This window comes from Chaetodon auriga, chromosome 10, assembly GCF_051107435.1.
Source record: "Chaetodon auriga isolate fChaAug3 chromosome 10, fChaAug3.hap1, whole genome shotgun sequence".
NCBI classification, from domain to species: Eukaryota; Metazoa; Chordata; class Actinopteri; order Chaetodontiformes; family Chaetodontidae; genus Chaetodon; species Chaetodon auriga.
Genome location: NC_135083.1, coordinates 6,294,121 through 6,317,569, shown reverse-complemented (window position 1 = coordinate 6,317,569; position 23,449 = coordinate 6,294,121). Strand labels below are relative to the sequence as shown.

General features: G+C 43.8%; 2 protein-coding genes across 3 annotated transcripts; one reads left to right on the top strand and one right to left on the bottom strand.

Annotated features, from left to right (window-relative positions):
• Positions 1 to 606: 606 nt before the first annotated feature.
• On the top strand, positions 607 to 18,277 carry ccdc187 (coiled-coil domain containing 187). Of its 2 annotated transcripts, XM_076742082.1 has the most exons (13): positions 810 to 949; positions 1,316 to 1,408; positions 7,346 to 7,408; positions 8,184 to 8,322; positions 8,443 to 8,533; positions 13,456 to 13,534; positions 14,110 to 15,474; positions 15,984 to 16,105; positions 16,194 to 16,265; positions 16,358 to 16,489; positions 16,644 to 16,738; positions 16,826 to 16,920; positions 17,005 to 18,277. In XM_076742082.1, the coding sequence occupies exons 2-13, from the start codon at positions 1,360 to 1,362 to the stop codon at positions 17,151 to 17,153; spliced, it is 2,451 nt and encodes an 816-aa protein (XP_076598197.1). In that variant the 5' UTR covers positions 810 to 949; positions 1,316 to 1,359; the 3' UTR covers positions 17,154 to 18,277. The 2 variants fall into 2 exon arrangements, with proteins under 2 accessions (XP_076598198.1, XP_076598197.1); XM_076742083.1 differs by lacking the exon at positions 14,110 to 15,474 and having other exon boundaries at positions 607 to 949.
• tnfrsf9a (tumor necrosis factor receptor superfamily, member 9a) lies at positions 18,098 to 22,467 on the bottom strand. The gene is made up of 7 exons (XM_076742087.1): positions 22,206 to 22,467; positions 21,334 to 21,453; positions 21,101 to 21,238; positions 20,930 to 21,002; positions 20,726 to 20,829; positions 20,451 to 20,624; positions 18,098 to 20,331 (listed from the first exon to the last, which is right to left on the bottom strand). The coding sequence occupies exons 1-7, from the start codon at positions 22,339 to 22,341 to the stop codon at positions 20,216 to 20,218; spliced, it is 861 nt and encodes a 286-aa protein (XP_076598202.1). The 5' UTR covers positions 22,342 to 22,467; the 3' UTR covers positions 18,098 to 20,215.
• Positions 22,468 to 23,449: the final 982 nt, after the last annotated feature.

Here is a 23,449-nt window from a genome sequence, read left to right as displayed (position 1 = left end):
GAGGCTAATAAGCAATTTTCTCCTCAACATCATCTCTTTTTTCACTCACCCCCGTCTTTATTTAATTATTGCAATTAAAATGATAAAATGCAGACTACAGCACTTGTTCTATATATAGTTCAGCTGCAGTGTTAGAGTGATTGGAACAATCGGCTGGTTAAGTGCTGCCTTCAGTAACTGTTAGAAATATTGGCACTCAGTGAGCGCACACCAAAGTGCGTGCGTAGGTGTGTGATATTTGAGCTGTATTATGTGGGATGAGTGTCACCAACTGAAGGTGAAAGTCTACTGCTGTGTTGTTGTCTGACAGAGTAAAGATATGTTGGCATGCGCCTCTCTTTGCTAACTTTTTGACCTGAGCTGGTTGATCTTTTACTCTGAACTTACCAGCTTTACCTTACAGGTGTACTCTGTCTGTCTCTGTCGGTAATACAATCCAAAACCGTTAAATAAAGTGTATCAACCTCTTACAACGTCAAATAAAACAGTCGTTTTTAAGGGCAGACATCGTGATTCGTGTTTAAACTTTGGCAGAGATAAGTCTGAGCTTGAGGGAGTACCTGAAGGCAGCAGCCGTTGACCGCCCCCGCTGTGCTGCTGCCGAACAGGAGCAGTGAAGAAGCCGCCGAAGCGACAGACTGCGGGCTAAGTTTGTCCGCCCTGGCTTCCCATCACGAGTCTATGGGGCTTTGTTTCATTCATGAACAACAACCGTCGGTTTCGTTTGAAACTCTCACGCCAAAAGTAGAGGCGTTAGAAACGGTCAGACACGTTCGTGACATTTCGAATAATTTGCGAAGAGAGAGGAAAAAAGAGGGAGGGAGAGGGAAAGTGCGACGGAGCGGACGACTCCGAAGTTGACACTTAGCTGTCATGGTTGGTACTTGTTGAATAGGCTGTGTGTACATACACAACACTGGAGCCTGAGTGGGCAGCGTGCTGGGAACAGGTAGGTTTAAAACAATGATTGTTTGGACTGACTGAACGTTTGTCTGGTGTGTTTTTGTTTTGGTTTTTTACTTTGCTCGACAAACAAGTGGCCTGTGGTGCAGGTAGTGTTTTAACGTTACCTTAAATGCTCTCGTTAATGGTCACCGCGGTGCTGCTCGTGTTAGCTTGCTTGCTGTCTTTGGTTGCAGCTAATGGAGAGTTTGTCAGAAATTAGCTGACTTTTTCATGAATATGTTTGACATTAACTAGTGGCCTGGTTAAGTGAATGACACTGATGTTCACCAAATGGTTCTTGATGTAGCTTGTTGGTTTGCCTTTTTGTCCTCGTTTCCTTTAACCATATTAACCCCCTCTCTGGTGTCAGGGTCTTCTCCATCACCATGAGGCAGTGACAGAACACGGACAGTGATGGCAGAGCTGGAAATTGACCAGACCAACCTTCCACGTGTCCAAGAAGGTAAGCAGACACTGTCATACTGACCCAAATCCTGCATCTGTAGAGGATCTAGACCGCTGAGTATGGAAACATGTGTGCAGAGTGTACCGTGGTTCCCCGCACGGGGAGGTCAGAGGTCAGGGTCAGCTACTGAGCTGCAGACACGGAGCCAGTAGGGATTAAGAATTCAACTCATGCACACTTCAGCGCAGCAAATGCAGGAGGGCAGACTTGTCTTCTCCGCTGCATGCTTCACAGAAAATGAGACATGTGACAACTTCCCATCGTCTCTTTTTTTGTGTTATGAGTAACTGGCCTTGGCACCAAATGGCAGCTTTTCTTCCGTCCTTGTGTGTCTGTGCTCGATGTCTGTGGCTTCAGCACTCTGTGTCAGATAAGAAGTAGCTTGCGACATATTTTGACTACATGCAGCAGACGGGTTCAGTCATACAGCTGTGCAGAGGTGGATCTCATCAGAGGCAGGTCTGGTGTGCTGGCTGCAGATAAGAGCAAGGAACGAGATAGCAGTCTGCAATGGCTGATTTCTTGGGGAAGAAGGTGCTGTCACCTGAGATGAAGACTTGTTCCGCAACCTAAGTCAAATTACATTTTTTAAAGTTGAAACAGTCTGAGATGGAAGACTAAGAATTGCTGATGTAGAGGATACAGTTCCAAAACGGATTTGGAAAACAGCGTAATTTGAGTTCTGTACAGGTGTCAGATTGATTTATAGATCCAAACAGAGCAATGATGATACATTATGATTGACCACAGACTGCCGGCATGTGTAGATGTTCAGATGGTGAGAAACAACAAGTCCGAGTGAGAATTACAGTGGACTTTAACAAAGGGGGACAATTTGCAAAATCCTACCAGCTGTTACTGTTACACAGCTGTTTTTTTTTTCTTTTTCAGGAAAAATTCACGTGCACAGCTACAGGATTTGTTATTGTCATGCTGATGCAGCTCTTTATGAACAAAATTAGTTTTGCTTGCATGCAAGTATGAAAACATTCACAGGTAAGGAGTGTCTAAGCTGCAGCCCGGGTGTAGACCGTTGACTCAGTCTTTGGCATGTCCACACTAATGAATGGGATAGAAATAGGTCTGCATGTCTTTTATCAAGGGAGATAATTCAGCACTCTGCTGTTGTTTCCATAGACAAAGGGCACACTGTGCAGCTTTGCATTTTCATGCTTTATCGAGCAGGGGCCAGTGCACAAACAAAGCCAGTAATAGCAGCGATAAACAGCTCATCCAGACAATAGCAGCATGTAAATCAGATGTCTGGTCGGTGTAATTTTTTCCGCTCATCGTCTGCTTTCGCCCAACAGATTTGTCAAACTGTGCTGTTGTCTCTCTCTGTGTGGCACCCTGGCTGTTTACTTAATGTCCCATTGTGGGTGTTTATGCTTCAATTTCCCTAAGAGCCGTAGATCCCCGTGTCCCCCTTCTCCGTCGCTTTCCTCCCCTTCCGAGGGTCTCGGCCAAGTCAACTTTCTTTGTTTTCACTGCCCCCCTTATCAGTTCCTGTGTTGTCCCTCCTCTGGCTGCTCCTGATATAGCCTGATGTGCTGAGGGAATGCAGCCCCCAGAGGAATTCCCCCACCTCCTCCCCCCGTTCCTAATTTCACTCTCACCAACTGACCCAGAGTCCCATTACCCCTCACCTCTCTTTGTTCTCCATGACAGCTCGGTCCAGTTCATGAGCTGGCTGGCCCAGTTCGCCGAGTTTATAACGCAGCGCAGAGAGCTGTGGGATGGACACACGGTTCATGGTGAAATTTTGTGCGAAAAGCAGCGAGCTGGAGAACAGAATAGACCAAGGAGAAGAAGACAGAGAGAGCGTGTGGGCGGTCGGTGGGGGATTTTGGCTGAAAATAGAACCCTTGTCATTTTCTCCTTTCGCCAGTTTCTTTGTTTGGCAGCCACTTGCTGCTGCTGATATCCAAGTGGCTGCGAAGATAAAACAGAAATATCACTGTCAGTGTTTGATCCTTCACGCTGGATGCCTGAGATAACGTGCAGAGTTTTGTTTTAGATGATTGGCCGTCACATCTCTAATGTTTGCTGTGAGTTTTTCAGCGGTGCACACGTGCACACCTACAGTATGAGATTTAGCTACGACCCTGATTCCAAAAGAACTGGACCGCTGTGTCCGACATTGATGAAACAGAATGGGATCATTTGCTAATCTTTTTTGACAGGCACTCAATTAAAAAAAACAATACAAAGACAACATATTTAATGTTGTACCTCATCAGCTTCTTATTCTTATTCTGAATTTGATGCAGCAACACGTTTCAAACACGTTGGGACAGGAGCAACTAAAGACTGGAATGCTCCAAAAACACCTGTTTGGATCATTCCACAGGTAAACAGGTTGATTGGTAACAGGTGATATGGCCACAGGAATGTGGAATATTTGTCGGGGATAAGAGGCACAAGATAGGAAATAATTCACTTTGTTTAGAGTGTTTTGGCGTTGAGGTGGTAAAGGTTGTGGTCTCCTGCTTTATCCTCTTTCCCACTGCAGAGACAGTCTGCAGACACTGTTGAGGAACATGCTGAGCTGTGCAGCGGGTGGCTGCTGATATTTTTAAATCTTATCGACTTGTTCTCGTTGCTTTGCGCTGTTTCTCGTACAGCCTTGCCCCTCGGTGCGTCTTAGCCTCCGGTGTTCAGATGCCACAGCCAATTTCTGTCGTCTGCTGGATTTTTGATTTACTATCCTCTTAGGAAACAGACATCGCCTTTCGGGGTCCTTTCAGTGCCCTTATTAAGAAGCTTACAGAAGGAGTCTCTGCACATTTTGAAAACACACTCGGCCTAGACTCACACCGAACATGTGCCTGTCCTTCAAAACCTGTTCAGCAGTCATAATAACACAGTCTCCTTGTCCCTCCCCTAGAAGGGTAATGTGACCGTAGTGTAAAGAGTTCGGAAAAACAAGTTAACCCACAATGCAGACACACCCACACACACATGCACACACACACACACACGCTCACACTTGCGCGCTCACACTGATGAGACTGTCATTTTCCTCCATCTTTCCCTCCTTTCTCTCGTTCTGCCCTCTGCGTTGGACTTAAGAGTAAACTCGTGTTTTGAGCTGTCAATTTGTCCCATCGGATTAAAACCAAGCCTTTGACTTAATCCCTCGTCACTGACAGACTGGACCCATAAGGGCAGGTTGGAGATCCATTTAGCGGATAGTCCTTTAAGCTCCACGACAGGTGTAAGTGGTAATGCATGTCTGTCTTGGTATGGGTTAACTCTCAGCGTAGACTTACGAGGTCATTTATGGTGTAAACAGACACTTTTGATGGCTTAGTGCTGTCTGGATGATTTCTATGAACTTTGACTGTTGAGCCCCTGTCGACTGAAACATACCCGGAGACATATTCTCAGCAAGGTTTTTCCAGTTTTACGATTTAGAGAATAGAGTTTGACTAAGTCTGACCAAATTAAAGTTTCAGAGGCCTCTCTTCCTTATTTACAGGGCTGGACTCAGAGCACATCCTCGTCTTGACTTGGTATATCAACTCAGACAACTCTGCAAATGCTGAAATTTAGCATTTTCATTGTTAGAGCAGGCTCTTGCGGTTCGGGTCAGGTGCAGCAACAATGAAAGAGAAGAGAACTCTACATTTGGACGAGTATGAGAGCAGATAGAGATCAAGGAATGTACGTGCCTTTGGAGAACTTGCAAAGCTGTAAAGACAGCATACCAAGTTTGTCTTTGAGAGCAGCGAACACAGAGAAGTGCTCTTAAAGCCTGGGATGAGCTGAACGCTTGAAATTTCATGTGTTTTTAGTTTTAGCCGCACACACGGTCACAGCTGAACCACAGACTGTTGTCACTGTTACAGTGAATCTCGAGGCCTCCCATTCAGTCTCGTCATCCATGACACCGTCCAGCAAACGTTCGCCTAGTAAGTAAACCTCCGGGGTCTTTGCTTGTCTTCTCTGCTTTACATTCGTGCTTCTGCTGAAAAGGGGATCCAAAAAAAAGCCCGGTTTAAGTTTGAAGCAAACAAACAGAGAATGGATGTCTTAGCTTTGACTTCTCCCCCGCTGTGCTCACAGTGACAGCCAGGTTTACATGCACAGTGTTTCAGATACGGGATCATATTTGCTGCTCAGAAGTCCTATTTGGTATTCACTGTTTTTATGCACTGCTGTCATGCCACAGTTCCATTTCCATGTTTTCCTGGGACAGCGCTCCTGATAATATAGAAATATCCTGTCTAACATTTATGTTTTGGGCATTCAAAATAGCTTGTAGTGTTACAGCTGTATAAAATATACCCAGGCGTTCTATAACTGGGTTAAGAGCTTACAGAAAACAACTTATTATAAAAGCGTATAGCATTTATGTGCGGACACTCAGCTCATAAACAGAATACTTCAGTATCCTGAGCATTAGCAGCATCATGGATGTAAAAGTAGCCGTCCTCTCCACAGGCGCGGCACAGCCGGCTCAGTGGAAGGATTAGCAGGCGGACAGGTGTTTTTAATTAGCCCTGCCTCTGGCTCAGGCTGGAGGCTTTACCCTCTGCAGTGAGCTAAACCTCCTCTTAAACACTGTCTTCATTTGAGAGCTCCATTGTAGGAAAAGACAGCCGTTCTGCATTCCCCGATGTAAATCTGTGCGATAGCAAAGTGGTTTTTGTCTGGTCACAGCGAGCTGTGTTTGTCTGCGAGGAGGCGGAGAAAACAGCTGGGCCGCAGTGCTGCTGCTGCTGCTGTGTGTCTGTGTTTATTTTCTCCTCGGTAACTTTTGAGTTTGTTTGACAGGTTTTAAACACACATGAGCTGCAGCATTGTGGCTCATTAAGGGCTACTGTAAACACCTGGCATGTTTATAGATGAGAGTAACAGTCCACAAATGCTGAAGCTATTAAGGCAGATCAAAGAGTACTGCAAAGCTATGGGTATTTAAGTGTTATAACTGATCAATCTTAATAAATTAGGTTTATTATGATTGGCCATATTTGGGAACACTCTCTATGTATAAATGTGTGTTAAGTTCTTGTGTCTACAGAGTCCCCCGTCTTCATCAGCTTTCTTACAAAAATGGACGAGGGAGAGCGTTAATGGCATGAAAGCGATATGTTTTATGAGCATGCCCAGCAGCAGGTGGCCAGACTATGGGATCATGGAACAGGGAAGCCTTGGTTTGCCGCAGAGTGGTTTGATATGGAGAAGCAGACAGAGTTGGTGTACAGAGAGCTCTTAACTAAAGCCTTTGGATTTACGACAGCCTTACAGATTCCACTCTGCATAACATTTGTGCCATCTGCACGGGCTTCCCAGAATAAATGGTGGCAGCTTGTAGTTCCTAAACTTTGCATCTTCATTTGGTAGTCATAGCAAGAACATTTGCAAAAGGAAAAAAAAACATATATCTACCACTTAAGATCATTTCAGCAACAGTTTTAACATCGCCCTTTATGCTGATGTGTGTGTTTGAGTTAGAATGAGGTGGACCTGTTGCTCTGCTGCTGCAAAACCGTGCGTGTTTCTTTGGAAACGTTAGCACCCTGTTAGGACTTTATGAGCGCCCTTTATATATTTAACAGTGAACTCATGGCAGCGTGGTGGATGTTGGTTTTTTCCCTGAAGTTTTAAGGGACAATTCTCCGCCTTTGTCTGTGTCAAATATGCAGCAATCATGACACGCGACACTTCCAGTCTATTGTTTTCCTTTAGACAAAGTGCTGAAGGAAAAGCTGCACAATGCCCTTTTCAAGCCACCCAAAGGCTCAGTTCTTGCTCTGGATGGAGCTGCACAGGGCCGTTCAAGACTGTCGCCATTTTTCCGTTGCTTTAGTAATCATCAAGAGAGAACTGCTCACTTTATTAAACACTTTCATCCCTCCACCATTCCTTTTTGGACACCGTGTAGCGTTCTATACGATACTAAAGTTTTGCTGTGCTCCGCTCTTTCAGTGTGCCAGTGTTTTGCTGTGCTGGAGGACGGAGTGCTGGCACACAACCTGCAGGAACAGGAGAGTAAGTACGATGTCACGCTACCATGTGACAGCAGCACAGCTTCACACAACAAACGTGCGTAGTCATTTATATTGTGTGGGCTGCTTTCCAGTCTGTCTCAGTGAATCACCACTTTCTGTGTTGTGGGGTTTCATCTTTAGCTATCCTGTTAGAATTAATTAATGGCAGAGTGGGAAACTTTAAAGGTCCAGTGTGTAAGATTTAGGGGAATATATTATATATATCTATTATCTGAAAATAAGCATAGTTGTCTTTTCATTACCTTAGAATGAGCTCTTTATATCTATCTGCGCTGCCATGTTTCTACAGGAGCCCAGAACGGCTCTGGCTGCAGAGAGTGCCTTTCACACTTTTTGCAGGCACCACAGGGAAGGGTGACATGAGGGGTGTTCAGCTGGTTGCAATGTGTAACCTCACTGCTAGATGCCACTCAGTCCCACACACTGGGCCTTTAAGGACTTCTTTTTGGGTAGCTTTGGTCTGTAGCAGTTGTTGTGGTATGTCTAGTTGTAAACAAAACAGTAAAAATGTGACATGTAATTTGGTGTCTGTTTTTAAGATTCCTTAAAAGTACATTTGAGAGTGTGGCTTTCCACAAACTGTTCGAAATAAACAACACAGCAATCATGAATACTCAACACAAAAATCAACACATTTGGAGAAAAAGTAATCTGGTAATTATTGAATAATGTGAGCTAGATCTCACATGGCCCTTCATTGTCACACATTTAATACTGCCTTGTTTTCTGCCTTTTTCTCTGCCTCGCTCTCATAGTCGAGCAATACTATACCACCAACATCCAGAAGAACCAGCTAGTGCAGAACGACATACGTGTGGCCAAAAGGCTGCAGGATGAGGAGGAGGAGCAGTGGGCTGAGCAGAGCGCCCTCCTCAGACAGACCTCCAGACAACTGTAGGTGACTCTTAACCCCCCGAAAACACACCGTAACACTGCTGCATTATTCAGATAGAACTGCTTGTCCTCATGTCCTGCAAGTGTAAGAAGACCTTTTCCTCCCTGTCTGCTCTGTAGAGAGGAGCAAGACTTTGAGTATGCCCGTGTTATTCAGGAGGAGATCCTGCGTTGTGCTGAAGAGGCCCAGAGGAGGGAGCAGGACGATGAGGTGAGCACAAACTGTTGTAAACTCCTTGAATTACATCTGCATCTAGTTTCCATTCCTCCAATTAATGCATTAAAGATCATGCTGTATTTTAAATAGAAGATTTCATTTACAGTTACGTGTTTGCATTCAGTCTGTTCTGGTGGTCTACAGCTATATTTTACATCAATTGCGCTGACATTAGTTAGTGTTCAAAGCCTTTCCCACGCTGAATACATGCACAGCTTGGACTCATGCAGAAGTTTTCATCTTTCAGCGCTCAGTCCAGTATAACCCTGTATGAAGAGTGCAGAGGTCAGCTCTGACGTCACATGAATCTGCACCTACTTGTCATTTATCCACTTACCGCCCACCTCCAATATGATAAATCTGTTCGATTTGGAAACCTGCGCCCACCAGGGTCTGCATAAAACCATTATTTCTCAGTCGGCGAGCAGCTACGTACAGGCTACTGTTATTTACTGTAGCTCTTTAATGAATAGACCTCATACTTGGCAAGCTTGACAGTAGGCCCTCTGATATATGCCAGACAAAATGAAGCCTCAATGATGCGTGCAGATGTTTTTGTTTAATGTGAAGTGATTTACTCAGTTGTACTCCTCTTTGCTCCAATAATCAAACAGTAGCTACCTTTGTATGGATAAGAAGGGGCAGGTAAAGTGGATAACATCTACTATAATAGCTCTGCACAGTATCTGCCAAAGCAAAAACTGACTCTGTTCCAACGTGCATTGAGCCAAATGCACAGAAGCTCTTGGAACAGTCAACCTGCCCAAACATCACAGAGTTAAGACATAGGACACTTCACCTGACTTGCATTTTTTAAGGTTGTGGGAGGAAACTCACGTTAAGCAGAAAGCCTCAAGTCAGTCCATCATTTGATACGATTGATGGAAAACAAACCTTTATGTTGAAGCTAGAGGCGACTACGCCCTTTGGATGACTGACATATGGAAACAAGGTTGAAAATCAGTCTTCCTTTACCAGTCACTCATTTTGGCATTTTTAAATTAAAACCTCTATAGTGTGAAGCTTAGCTGGAAACCAGACGGTGTCCCAGCTAATAAGTAGACACAAACGTGACAGCAAAGTTTGTAAAGCGAAAGATTTTGAGGGATTTGCTCCTGAAAGAGGAACAAATCCTTTCCTCTGGGTGTCAAGTTGCTGGCAGCAACCAGGGCAGAGCAGAACGCGACTGACACTATGGACGAGTTCAACTCCGCACAGTGAGATGATAAAGCAGAAACTTGGACAAAACCAAAGTAAGACTTAAAGTGATGCTCCGCTCCAGATTTAGTGTTTGAGAATCAGACGCTCTCCCCTGAAAGTTAGCTCTTAAAAGCTGGTCAAAGTGGCTGCTTGAATTCATCTTAATTAATAATTCCAGTGATAGATTTACCAAAATGTCCATTAAACACTTTCTAGTTTGAGACACAGTCGACTGTGTTAATGGATAATGCTGTAATGGATTATCTGACTAAATGTTGAAGCTTGTAGAAAGTTTTTTGTGGTGCACAAAGCAGAAAATAGCTGCTCATAAGGTATCTCAAACTATAGTAACTACAGCACCGTGTGCCCACAAACCTGGGCACAATCCAGAGGGGTAAACATGGCAGTTGGCACAAACCTAAAATAGCACCAGTATCATCCTTCAAGGTCAGCACATTCAGCACAGGGACTCATAGAATTATATGGCACCTGGGACATACTTGTATGTCATTTAATTATCTGCCTGTTACCAGCAGGTCAGGAAGTATGAAATGGTTCACTCTGCCCTCTCTCAGGACTAACAAGTCCATAATGAATGGTGGTTGCAGCCAAGTGCTGCTCTGGGCCTCTCGCGTATCCACTGCGCCATAAGAGGGCTGTATAAGCAAAGTCAGCTGTTAAACAGAGACACAAGCTGTCAGCTACCCATCTGGATGATGGCTCAAGCAATTTCTGTGGTGGTTGATTCCACATATGGACTGTCAACCTCTTCATACGGAATGTGGGCACATTAAGCCTCACTGGACGTGTCTAAAACCTGAACTATGCAGTGCGAGGAAGAGGCAGGTTAAGTTAAAACATCACCTGACAGAGGGACTCCAGCTTTGTTTGGTTATCCTTAACATCGTTACTGAGTTTCCAAACAGGTTTGTCTGGAAGTCTGTTTCAAAGAGTTCGTTCTTAATTAAATGTCATGCTAATTGCACTGCCAGTGTGAAGGATAACTCTTCACGTTTATGGTTACAGCTTAGAATGAATTCCATACGTCGTTTCTGGCTCCATGTTTTAAGCTCAGTTTTGTTTATCTTTGTTCCAGACTGAAAAATCTAAACAACTTGAGGATGGATAGCTCGATGCCTGGTACGGACATGCGTGTCCCTGTCAGGATTAATTACAATAACTTTAGTGATCAGTTCACTTTCCATGCAGCGGCATCATCAGGTCAAAGATTCAGTTTGTGCGATACTTTGGTGTATGACCTAATACCTGCAAAATTATCCTCATCTGCCACAGCTGTGCCTTCTTTTTACTGCTAATTAGCAAATGCCACCAGGCTAAAATACTTAGCTTGGATCATGAACATGGTAAATATTAAACCTGTTAAACTTCAGCATGTCAACATTGTGATTGTGAGCGTGTTAGCATGCTGACGTTAGCATTTAACTCAGAGTATCCTGTGCCAAAGTACAGACTCACAGAGCTTGTGTCACTTGTAAACAGCATGAGTTCAATACTATATTATCTCATTTTTAATACACTTATAAAATCTAGATGATACTGTGACAGCAAGCTGTTGTGACATTTGTGTCGTCCATTTTCTTTACTTGTGGTGCAGGACTAGATCTCTCATAAATTTTAGAAATACAGAAACGATTCATCTTGCAACCCAAACACGCCAGATGTTTCACATCAGTCACTTCTCCCTTGTTGTTCCAGTGTTTCACACAGAAGCCCAACCCCTAGAAAACTTTGTCTATATGTGTGTGCATTTATGCAGCACACGCACACACACACACACACAAACACACAAACACACACGTGTACATCTGAGCATGGGTTGTTTTACAAAAACAATGTGACTGCCACCATTGGAAGTGAAGAGTTGAGCTGTGTAAGAAGAAGTGCATTGTGGGGGGAAAACAGCCAACTCTGCCACGAAGCTCCCCAGCTGGTCCAGTGGAGCGGTCTGCGTCACGAGGCCGCTCCAGCATAATATTTTCCTTTACCCTGCAGTTTCCTTTTTAGAGGAGGCTGCCTTGGACAGGCTCATAAAAGCTCCTTGTTTGGAGGATGTGAGGTCAGAGAGGCTGTGGGGTTCATTCATCATTGTTAAAGGGGTTGGGTTTGAACTCAGCTGGAACCAACACAAGCTGTCTACACTCAGAGTTAAATGGTAAAGCCTCATTTACCCACTGGGTTAAACATCTTGCTGGGTTATGCAGCACGTGGTATGAGAACGTATCTGTTCCTGTGTGAATCTAATAATTTCTTTTTATGAGTGTTGATGTTTGGATCAAATGATGAACTATTAACACTCCCGTTAGCTTACCTCCCTTAATGATCGGGTGATCAGAGGTGTTGATTAAATATTTGCCTCCCTGTAGATTGTGTCTTTAATTAAGGAACAGAAGGCGCCAGGCTGAGCTGTTTTAAATGCCAGATCCCCGTGGCACTCCACGCCTAACCTGCCATGGCAAGCTGCTAATTGTCTGCTGATGCTGGCAAAGTGGCTGACACGCACGCCCTGATTGCAAAGCAAAAGTAGCTGCGTTAGCTTTTAGTTATGATTTATGTTGCAAATGCAGCCAACAGAGGCATGTTTTCATATTTCAGAGAATTCACTGGTAGAATTCGCTGATTTGTAGGAAACATTATTAGTTCTGGACTTTCCAAGAAAAGCAGCTCAGAGACGTTGTGCGGGGGGGCTGTTGTGGTAACAGTGGGCATTCCCAAGTGACAAGGTGTTACTTCAAGTGAAACAGTCCTGTTGACCTGCTTCTGTTGGAGTTTTTTTGGTCCAGAGTTCAGGCTGAAGGAGATGAAAGGTTTGCTTGTCTCTCGGTCTCCTAGTTTCCATTCAGTCAGCCACAGCCCGGCCTGAAATACTCAGCTTGGCCACCTATAGAGTTGGCTTTGTGTTAAATAGCCACTATTTAGATGTCAGATCACCTCACAGTGTCGCCCAACATGGCTCTTCATTTGGTGGAGCCTCCTCTGTAGACATGCCAGATGTAGATTAGATTATCATCTTTATGTAAAGTCCAAACAGGTCCTCAGAGTTTTTCTGCGTTGTTGCTTAAACACACGTGATGTATAGGTCATATCAAAAGGAGCGGAGTAGCTTTAAAGCAGAAGTGGTGTGAGGTTAAAAGATGAAGCTGTGTCTACAGTGTGAGCATTTTTTTCTCACCACGTTTTTTTTGGTACATTGTTGAAAGAAGGTAGTTGTTGCCTTGCTTCCTTCTCAGTCTGTGTTATGCTGCCATCTGCTGGCTGAAAGCAGTACAGTATACGTGCTGTAGAGAAAATTCTTAAAGTCATGCCAACTCATAATTGCACACCAGTGGTGGAACCTGGCTGTTCAGTGAGTGGAGCCTCTTTGATATCTTTACAATTGTTTTGTCCGATTGTTTGATTGTTTCACTGTTAGCTTAGCTGTGATGACTGAATGACATCCAAAGCTGGAAACAATTTGCAAAATGAAAGATTATGACCTTACTATCGGCAAATGGTACAGGTTGGGATCGAGGGGTTGTAACAACACCAAATCTTGTCGAAATTCTCAAAGCCTTAAAAAGACTACACATGTATCTGTGTTGATTTCTGTGTTGAGGAGCTCAATTTCTCTGTAATCTTCATTCAGCCCAAATTCCTACTGAGTCACTCATTATGGTGTATGACAGAGAAAAGCAATCAGTACGGCTGCGTCTCCACAGGAAATAGCTAAACGAATGCAGGAAGAGGAGAGGCAGAGGAACTGGAGGAGGAGCAGAGGCCAGGAAGGCCATACTGAAGGTACAGTTTTTCCATTCTGTTCAACGTTTTTCTATCACTGTACTTCTGTGACAGCATTAGTTAGCAATCCTTAAATATTGTTGAATAAATTTAAAAGAAAAAATGATTTTGAATGTTTAGGAATTTGCCACTTTGAACTGTATTGTGCATTTGCAGATTTTTCTGTTCCATTTAAAGGAGGACAAAACCCAAGAATTGCTTAGCTTCTCTCTAACCATGCTTTGCTCTACTGCTACCACTTATTATTATTATTATATTGGGGTTTTTCTCCACATATAACAGCGTTAACAAAATATTGCCTACGTACCCCATCGCATTCCATTGTGTTCTGAATCAGTTGCATGTATATGTGTTTTCTGTTGTCTTTTATGCATGACTGTATATCTGTATTTCAACTTAATGGAATGCCTCATATATATATATAAATTATGTAAGAAATACTTGTACTTAAGTGACATGCTGCTATTTTTAATGCAGTGTGTCTCCTCATCATTAACTGCACTGTCTCGTAGTATCCGCTATCAGCCTCACCCACCCTCCCTGCTTTTGTGTTTGCATGTTTGGCATTACTAAAGGCAGCGCCAGCGATCCTGCACTGCCATCCCCACACCAGCACACACTCAGCAGCCTTCACCAAAGAGAGGAGCAGTACTCACCGAGCACCACCAGGTGGCAATGTTCTACCTCTCACCAACATTCAGGCTCAACTGAGCCACAGGCTGACTACCCCAGGAGGGTTGCAGCTCAGAAAAGCACAACTTCATGGGCAAATCAAGGACACGGAGATTCCTTTAGGGCAATCAGGAATGAATTGAGAGAGCCTTTGAGTGAGGATTCAGAGGGCTCAGACACAGCTTTCTCTGAACAGCTCTCTGTCTTGTCCCAAAGACCGAATGAAAGACTCAAGGCGACACCTCCCCGACGGCGGGCATCTTTACATCAGGCGCAAGAGAGAAAGTACAGAAGTCTTTGCCCTCGCAGCAGCGTCACAGATGAGCTGAGAGAGTGGGAGGAGGAGAGGGGAGAGTGGGATGAGGACTACTATGAAAATGGCGAGCTAGAGAAGAGGAGGCCTAGAAACTGGGATCGGGAATTGAACCACACAGAGGAGTATGAGGGTTTGCACAGGAGAAGAGATCAGGCTAGAGCCTCTAGAGCAGTCGAAGTAAGAGAAAGGCGATGTAGTCGCAGTGAATCTGTCAGGCTACATGACAGGAGTAGACACAACAACAGAGACCTAGCGAGAACCTGGAGCTATAAAGAAAACCCTGACAAACATGTCCATTTCCAGGACGACACCAGGAGGTCTAACAGGCAGGGTGAAAACAGTAGCGTCTGGGAGATGCTGGGCCAGGTCCTCATGGAGAGGGGTGTGCCTGTGAGGTTTGGCAGCAACGGGGCGCCACTGCAAATCAGGCCCCAAAGCAGAGACAGCCAGGTGCTTCATGGGAGTGAGGTCTCCTGCGGCGACTCCCAACCACATCAGAGAGCCTTCCAGAGAGCTGCCACCACCAGGCACAGTTTCCATGGAGATATCAGGGAGAGGAGGAGATTGTCATACCGAGAGAACAGTGGGAGAGATCACAGAGACGACCGAGACAGGCACCGCAATATTGTGGAGCATGATGGAGAGGTTTATGAGATTAGCAGAACAGACTCACATCTTGCTAACAGAGAAAGGGGAGGCAGCACAAGTTGGAGAGATCATAGATGTACTAATGATGACGAGAGGGAGAGGAATGCAAGTGATTGCAGGGTCAAGAGGACAACAAGCGGACGCAGGCACTGGCACAGGACTGTAGAAGAAAGGTTAAGTTCAGAGGACGAGCAGGAGGTGGAGAAGAGAAGAGAGAAGCCACGCCGAAGAGCCCCACAGCGTAGCCAAAGCCTCCGCAGCAGCGGGGCTTTAACCAGGGATAGGTCAAGGCGCATGGCAGCAGGTAACAGCCCAATCTGCAGCCAACTCCAATCTGCAGAGGGGAAGCTTCCAAGCTGTGCTCCCTACATCTCTGTGTGCATCTGCTCCTCTCATCTTCCCTCCGTCATCGCCTAATCTGGACAAATTTGGGTTCTAGTGGTGACTTGGGGTCTCTTCCTGACGTTGGGACATTTTCCTGTTCGTATCTATAATTCCTGTAGTCCTGAAATAATCAATGTGCGCTTTCATTCTCATGTTCATCATCATTCTTCCAGCCTTTAAGTAGTGAGGTAATCATTTCTATGGAGCCTCTTTCAAAACAATCTAGCAACATACTTTCACATGCTGCATCCTCTCATCTCCTGGTGTGATTCAGATATCTGTGATCTTTGAGTCTTTCAACCTCTGTTTCAGTGCAGTGTGTGATTCATCTCCGATTTTGATGTTCTCCGCTCTTTCATTACTCGCTGTATCTTCGTCATCACAGTCATGCCATTTCCCTTGAATATGACTGTCAAACGTCACCCTTAGGAGCATCACTGCAACCAGAGCCGGACGAGGCAAGCCTAGACCTGGGTGAGCTGCAGCAGGTCCTACAGGATGAAGAGCTGGCTCGCAAGCTGCAGAACGAAGAGGAAAAGCTGTTTAGGAGGGTGAGGGAGAGTTTATCATTAAACTCTGTGATGAAGGAGTTGAGGTCATTCTTTATCTCCCCTGACTTTTACTATGTTGTTTTTTCAGAAGTCCCAGCCCCCTCCATGTAGTTCTTACCCAGAGGGAGACTTCAGAGTAGCTCAAGTGGCGCAAGATGAGGTATGACGATGAACTGAACAGAATTCTGTACCCAGGTGTCTCATGCTTAACATCCACCAGTGGAACGATGGCGTGTTGTGTTTTTGCACCAGGAAATTGCGCATTTTATGCAGAAGCAGGAGATTAAGTCGAAGCGTCGATCTCGTGAGCTTGAAGGGCTGGCATCATGGCGCGAGCACCGAGCGATGGTCGGTCATGACAGACGAGCTGCAAGAGACAGACAGGTACATGTTGTAGATGTTGAAAAGCCGTTTCAGTATCCAAATACGGTACATGGCATTCGCTTGCTATAATCTGTGTTAGTATTGTTGTTTCCGTCAGTTGCATGTCTAAAATGAGGCCATGAAATGAGTCAGACTTCTTTGTCTGCTGCTTTAGGTCCAACGAGAGAGGCTTGACTCAGAGGGCCTTCCTTCCCCCACTGAGGACTGCTCCCCAGAGAACCAGCCGCCCAGCCCCACGTCCATTATACCGTAATCACCTCTACCTGAATACACATGAAACTGAGGGATATCTGTATTGATACCATGTTTGTTTCATCAACTTTATATGCTTTACAGACAAGCCCAGCAGATAAGAAACATCGCAGAGGAGCTGGACCCGACCTTCCAGTCTAGGAGGCAAGGCACAGAGAGCCTTAGGGTGGGACAAACAGGTACTATGAACAGGAAAAACAACACTCAAAATGAAACTGTTAAAACAATAGCTGGACGCTTACATCCTTTTTCCTCCAACATAGGCCCAACCTGCCAATCGCTTCCCATGCCGCATTCTGGCTTACACGACTTCCTCGAGGAGCCGACTTTCATCCCGCCCACAAAACGGCAAACGGACAAATCAGGGCGCACTAAACCCAAAGAGAAGAAGGAAAATTGCAAGCAACAGTAACTTTTTCAACCCATTGTGCTGTTAGAGTACATGTACTGTGTATAGTTCATAACACTAAGTATCAGCTCAGCTACAGAGTTCTCATTGCTTATTACTTTAAGGTTGAAAAAGACGAGAATCAAGTTCTTACTACCAGCCGCCCCTACTAGCACTTTAGACCAGTGAAACAAAGACACACAACTGAGAGAAGTGACATTTTAAAATATTTCTGCATTAACTGAATAATGACAACACTTTGGCCTCATGCCTTTATCATTTTCAAAGGGAAAATCAAAGTTTATTGAAGTATTGTTTGAGTCCTTCAGTGTTAATGAGTGTTTAATTTAAACGAATTATATTTGTAACCTGTATGCGTTTTCATTTAGTTAAGCTGTACACCCTTAGCATCCACAATGTCAGAAAACTTGAAGTTGTTGTGATAGCCTTTGACCCCGAGTGACGTGGTTTACGGCCAAGCTACTTTGAGACATCCACTTTTGGAGGGTTTGCCAACTTTGTTTCAAGTGGTTTTGGGAGGAAGCCCTGCCATGTTTAGACTAGCACAGCAACAATCAAACAATACATGACCCAAATTAAATGGAAAGTCCCATTTTGATGAACACCGGATTACCCCCATCATCAAAGTATGTTAAATTGTTTTGTAATATTCAGATGTAAATGTATCCTATGGGGACAGTATATGTAACGAGGTAATCTAAGCTCAGAGGTCCACTCGCTGCATCTGTTGTTCAGGTCAGACGCCAAAGACCATCTTGGATGGGTTAGGTGGGCTCCATTCGCTGAGTGAAGACCGGCATGCAGTTAAAAGCTCCAGAAAGCTTGTAAGTGGACCTTTAAGCCTCGATTCTTACATATCCAACTTATGTTCTGTATATTTTGCCAGGTGGGTTCTTATCTGTCCAAAGACTCGCTCCAACAACAGATTTTTAAACACACACAATAAGTCAATGTCAAGTTTTTATTTCTTGTTTGTTTTTGTACATTTATATTACTCCCAAGTTTAAAACACTCTTTTTTTTGTTTTATACAAATGACATATGCCACTGCTTAGGTGGACCACTATGGATACAATTGCTATGTATGAAAGTGCAACAAATTAAAAAAATAAAATAAATCCTCATTTCTTTGGCTTTCAGAGTTATAAAAGTACAGTACAAAAACACATTCAAGTCATGTAAAAACATCAAAATCAGAAAGGTCAAATCATATAACAAACCAGAAAGGCATAAAATTAAAAGGCAGGTGAAATAATGTGCTACAGATCTGATGAGAATGTTACTGAATGATAACTGTTCAAGACGGCACCTGTGATCTCTGTGGTCTTTCAGCAGACATTTCTTGACTTATGACTCATACCCATTCACTGATGCAGTACTATAGGTGTGGGCCAACATTCACCCCAAAGCCCACACAGCACATTTCTCAAATATTCCATTTCATAACAAATGTACGCCTGCTACAGTTCAGTAAAAACATGCTTTTGAAATAAGTTCCACTCGGCCTGATCTCGCTGCCCACTGCATTTAGCTACAAGATAAGCGAATGTGATAAGGAGTACAGGCCTTAGTGGGGGGGTGGTTCCACCCTTGAGCCTCATTGGACGTCTTGTGTGCGTCTTTAGTCTGTATCCTCTTTGTCCTGAGGAATTCCCACATGACACACTCAATAGGAATCTCGAAGATCTATGTGCAACATATGACTAATCCCATTATCTGACATTTCATCGCAAAGGTTCCACTTGGGATACCCAAGTGTTGCTCAAGAGGCATGTGTCAACTTGCTGAAAGAGTGCGATTGAACCCTAAGCAAATAAGGACCACATTAGTGCAGACTCTGTACTGTACTGTAGACTCCCTGGTATTTAAAATTGACATGTATGATTAAATCTTGACAAAAGAGGGAAACTCCCTTCAGTGGACTTTTTGACACCAATAAAGTAATAGCAGGGAAGTCCATATACTTCCATGTCACACTGTCTTCAAACTGAATTTCAACTGCCCTTTGTTTACAATAACATACAACACTATTGTCGTCTGTGCACTGTTATTTTCACAATTCATCACACAAAGTAGTACTCATCCATGGACACATTTAAATAATAAACCAAAACAGACAGAAAGTAACACAGCCCCTTCCCTGATAAATCATGTTTCCCCACGTGAAGTCATCATGAGATAACATTGTTCTACTTCGGCAGTGACAGCAGACAACCTCAGTTATAAATTCACATTAACAATAAGCAGTAGATAACTAGGTTGGGTTTTACAACATGAGTAAAACTACACATCTATTCTGGGAGACATATGTGGGCTCAGCATTAGACATGACTAAAACCTGTGGTCGGACACCCTCTTACACTGTAAATTCACACCACAGTCAGCGGCTTTACCGCTCAGACATGCAAATGTACGTAGTGAAACTCATTCCCACTCTTTTAAAAGCTGCAGTATATATTTTACAGAGTCCACAGGCCCAGGTCAGCTGCTTTGTTTGAAACCAGTTTAACAAAAAAAAAAAAAAAAAAGGTAGTTTCCAGTTGTTCTCTGACGGCTTTTTAATTTAAGGTATGTTGTTTTATCTTGAACTCTATCCAAGCATTAAAAATCATCCATAGATACTTAAGTTTATCTTTCAAGCTGAGCTGAAAGGGGAAAAACAGACTTGCTGCTATCATTTGCATGATGAATCGGCTGTTTTAAGTCCACTTTTGTTTTTCCCTATCAGAATTCCCCTTCCTCCCCTGTGTATATTGTCTCATAAAGAGATCACTAGGCTTGTATCCTGGTAGAGCAAAACGATAACTCTGACTCAGACCATCAATTTTTTCACAGTAGCTTTGGTTATTCAGATAAAAGAAAAGAGGGTGGATAAAAGATTCGAGCACGGAGCTTTGTCCTTTAGAGCCAAGCAAATCAGCTCAACAAAGACATCCTCGAAAACTTTTGGCTCAGTATCACAAAGAAGAACCCCCATCTTACTCAGGATGTCCTTTCCCCTTTCACAGAATTCAATGAAAGCTCAACAGGTGATTCAGAAAGGTAGTCCATCCCAGCCCCCTGCGTTCATGCAATGAGCCGCCCTGAGGAGTCCTTGGAGGCGAGCGACTCTGAGCTGCTGCCTTGCTCCTGCTGGGCCTCGTGGAAACTGCACTCAACTGCTATTAATGTCGCTGGGTCATCTAAAGAAAAGAGAATGCAATACTTTTTGAGTGTATGTGTGATTGGCTCGATAAACATGCTGCTCGGTCATTGTCAGGTAACCTCCTTATCATCTATCATGAAGTGCAGAGGAAACTACCTGTAGGGGTTCTGATTATGGGTGTTTTTGTGATGATCTTTTTGGTCTCCTTTCTTTTCTGGAGTCTTTTCTTGGTCTTGATGAGGACGATGGCGATGATGATGATGCTGAAGGCCAGCAGAACTATGCTGGTGATCACAGATAAGACAAATGGCCATGCCTGTTCTGTGTGATCTGATGCAAAACAGCAAGATTGTTATTGAGATTTCTTGCTTTTGATAAAAAAAATAAGTATAAAAGCACAAGTGCAGTAGAGGAGAAGAATCGTGTCCTACCGGATTTCTCTGGAACGATCACTGGGCGAAGCGAGACATTGGCACACTTTATGTCAGTCAATGCGTTTCCCTTGGCCATTATAATCTGATCTGGATTGGGACACCTTTAGGAAAATAAAAGCGGTGGAAGAATTACAAAGATTTTTCTGGGTTTTTTATCGAATCAGTGGCAGATGCTGCTTTTCACAGCAGGATATATCTCACTTGGTGCTCCAGGGTTTACACATCTGGTGAATCTGGTCGTTGAAGGTTCCATCTGGACACGGTCGGCACGAACCTGTGAGGTAAATCTTTGAGTTACTTTCCACTCAATGTAACCTGTAAATTTATGATGCATGTGTGCCGGAGTCAGGTGCTTGTTTGTAGTTTACTTACGTTTCTCTGTAGGTTCCTGACCTTTGTCACACTTCTTAACACAGAAGGAGCAGTCCGCGTCGCCACAGGTGAGTCCTTCTTTACAGCCACACTTTGTGTCAGTTGTGGCTGTGCATTCTTTCACTTGGATTTGAGCACCTGCTCACACAGAAAGAGAGGCTTAAGAATATGTAATTTTACAAGTTTCAGCCTGTCTTGGGCGGTTTTGTGACCAGCGGGATCTTTTAACGTACCCACACACTGCGTGCACCTGGTGCACCTCATGTCTTTAGGCTTCACTGTAAATGTACTGGGCTCACAAGGAGTACAAAGGTCTCTTGGGTTTTGACCACATTCTCTGACCAGGCGGTTTCCTGCAAACACACACAAACAATCATCAATAGCCACATTGTAAGCTCTGTCACATCAGCTGACACCTGTTTCAGTGAGATTCGCACTTCCCATAATGTAACAGGTCCAATCTGACCGTCCCTCTCGAGGCTTTAGAGGGTGAAATGCAGCACGGGAAAGCTTAATGTTGAAAACAGAAAAGTTTGGGAAATCAGTTTCGTGCAACCTGCAGTTATCAGGCCTGTGCTGTTCTGGAATTGTGGGGATGTATAGTCAGCTATTTGCATTTATCACTTGCATCATCCCAGCCTTATCTCTTTGTTGTGGTATTAGCTGAAAAACCACTGAAACTACATTGGTTGCAAGCAACCACCACAGAGGAACTGCTCAAGGTCTGGAATATGGTTATTTATTTCTTTAGCTATCTTGACATCCGTAGATAAAAACACACACAGCTCAGTAGACTTTTTGCCTTTATCAGACACGACACATGATAACTTGATCTCTTGAGAAAGGATCATGTTAACATGTTTGTTCGAATATATGTGGAAACTGAAGAGCGGGAATTTCTCCTGCTCATGAAAATACATGAATACACTTTCATTAAGAACAGTGCTGTTTTTATTTTGATATTATTTCAAAACCATGAAAAATGATAAATGATAGACACAGTATATTGACCTGTAGAGCCATCCTCAAAAAAAAGAAGAAAAACCTTGAACTAACAGCCCCTTTCATCACTTCAAGAGCTGTATTTATCTCCTTTATTACTTACCAGGATGGCAGACTTCACAGCAGACGTCTTCTCCGTGTTGTTTCCATTTCATACAGCCCTGGTCAGTGTGTCCAACACTGCACAAACAGCCCTGCACGAGCAGACAGAGACCCATCGCCCAAAGGAACACAGCCATGCTGCAGTCAGCTCTCTCGCCTTGTTGTTAAGGACGCTGTTACAGCCGCCTCGGGGAAGATGTAAGGTAATCCAAACCAAGAAATATCCCAGGTTATTAATTAGATTTTTAAAAAGGCACTCTTTGTTCCTCTAAATCTGGAGCTGTTGTCTGAAGTACTTGAAGACCCTCAGCATTCTTTGTAAGCTGAAGTCACTCAGCAGTAATTTTATGAAGATGAGAAGTGAATAAGGTCATATGAAGAAATCTCTCGGTGCTGTGGCCCCACACTGTCTGAAACGACTCATCACACCTCCAGCTGAGCAAGCTATTCATACTCAGGGGGCGTGACTTTTACACAGAGTCAGACACAGGATGACTGTCCTGAATGTGTAAAACACACACTGCAAAACTTTAAACTCAGACTATAAACTATAACATGTTTGAATTTCATTTTGATAATTTTACAAGATAGGGTTTATGTCCTTTAGTGCCAAATCATATACAGCAAGACTAGAAATACCAAGATATGATGAAGATAAAAGATTTGTGTAACTGGTTAAAAAAAAAAAAAAAAAAAAAAGCTCATATTGTAGCTTTCAAATCAGTTCCACTTCGTGTTTCTTGGAGTTCACACAGTGGAGCTTGTGAATATTAGATTACAGCATGGTTTTGTTATTGTTGATACAACGCCGCACCTGTCCCAACTTGTCCAGATTTACAAACCGCAGGATGAACAGCATCAGGTGTACTCCTTTACTAGTCTGTACCTAGAACTGTGCTGGTATGCTGCTGCATACCAGCAAGGTACAGTTCCAGCCACAGCTAGGTGTGTCAGCAAAACTGCTATAAATCTGTCACTATAAGAACTGCTGTAGCTTCATGTGCTTTAATCACACGCTTTACTAATGCAAATCATTGATAAAGCATTGCGCTGAACTTATTTTGCTAATGCAAAAGCAGCCTGTAGATTAGCCTAGAGCTGCCAGCCTAGGTGAACTGGCCTTTATGCTTGTTTTGAACACCTTTTCTAAGAGAGAAGCACGGTTGCAGATAGCACACTGGATCTTTTACAGGGGCCAAGCAACTGTTTTTAGAAGAGATGTTTTTGAGTAGCCGCCTCGTCGAT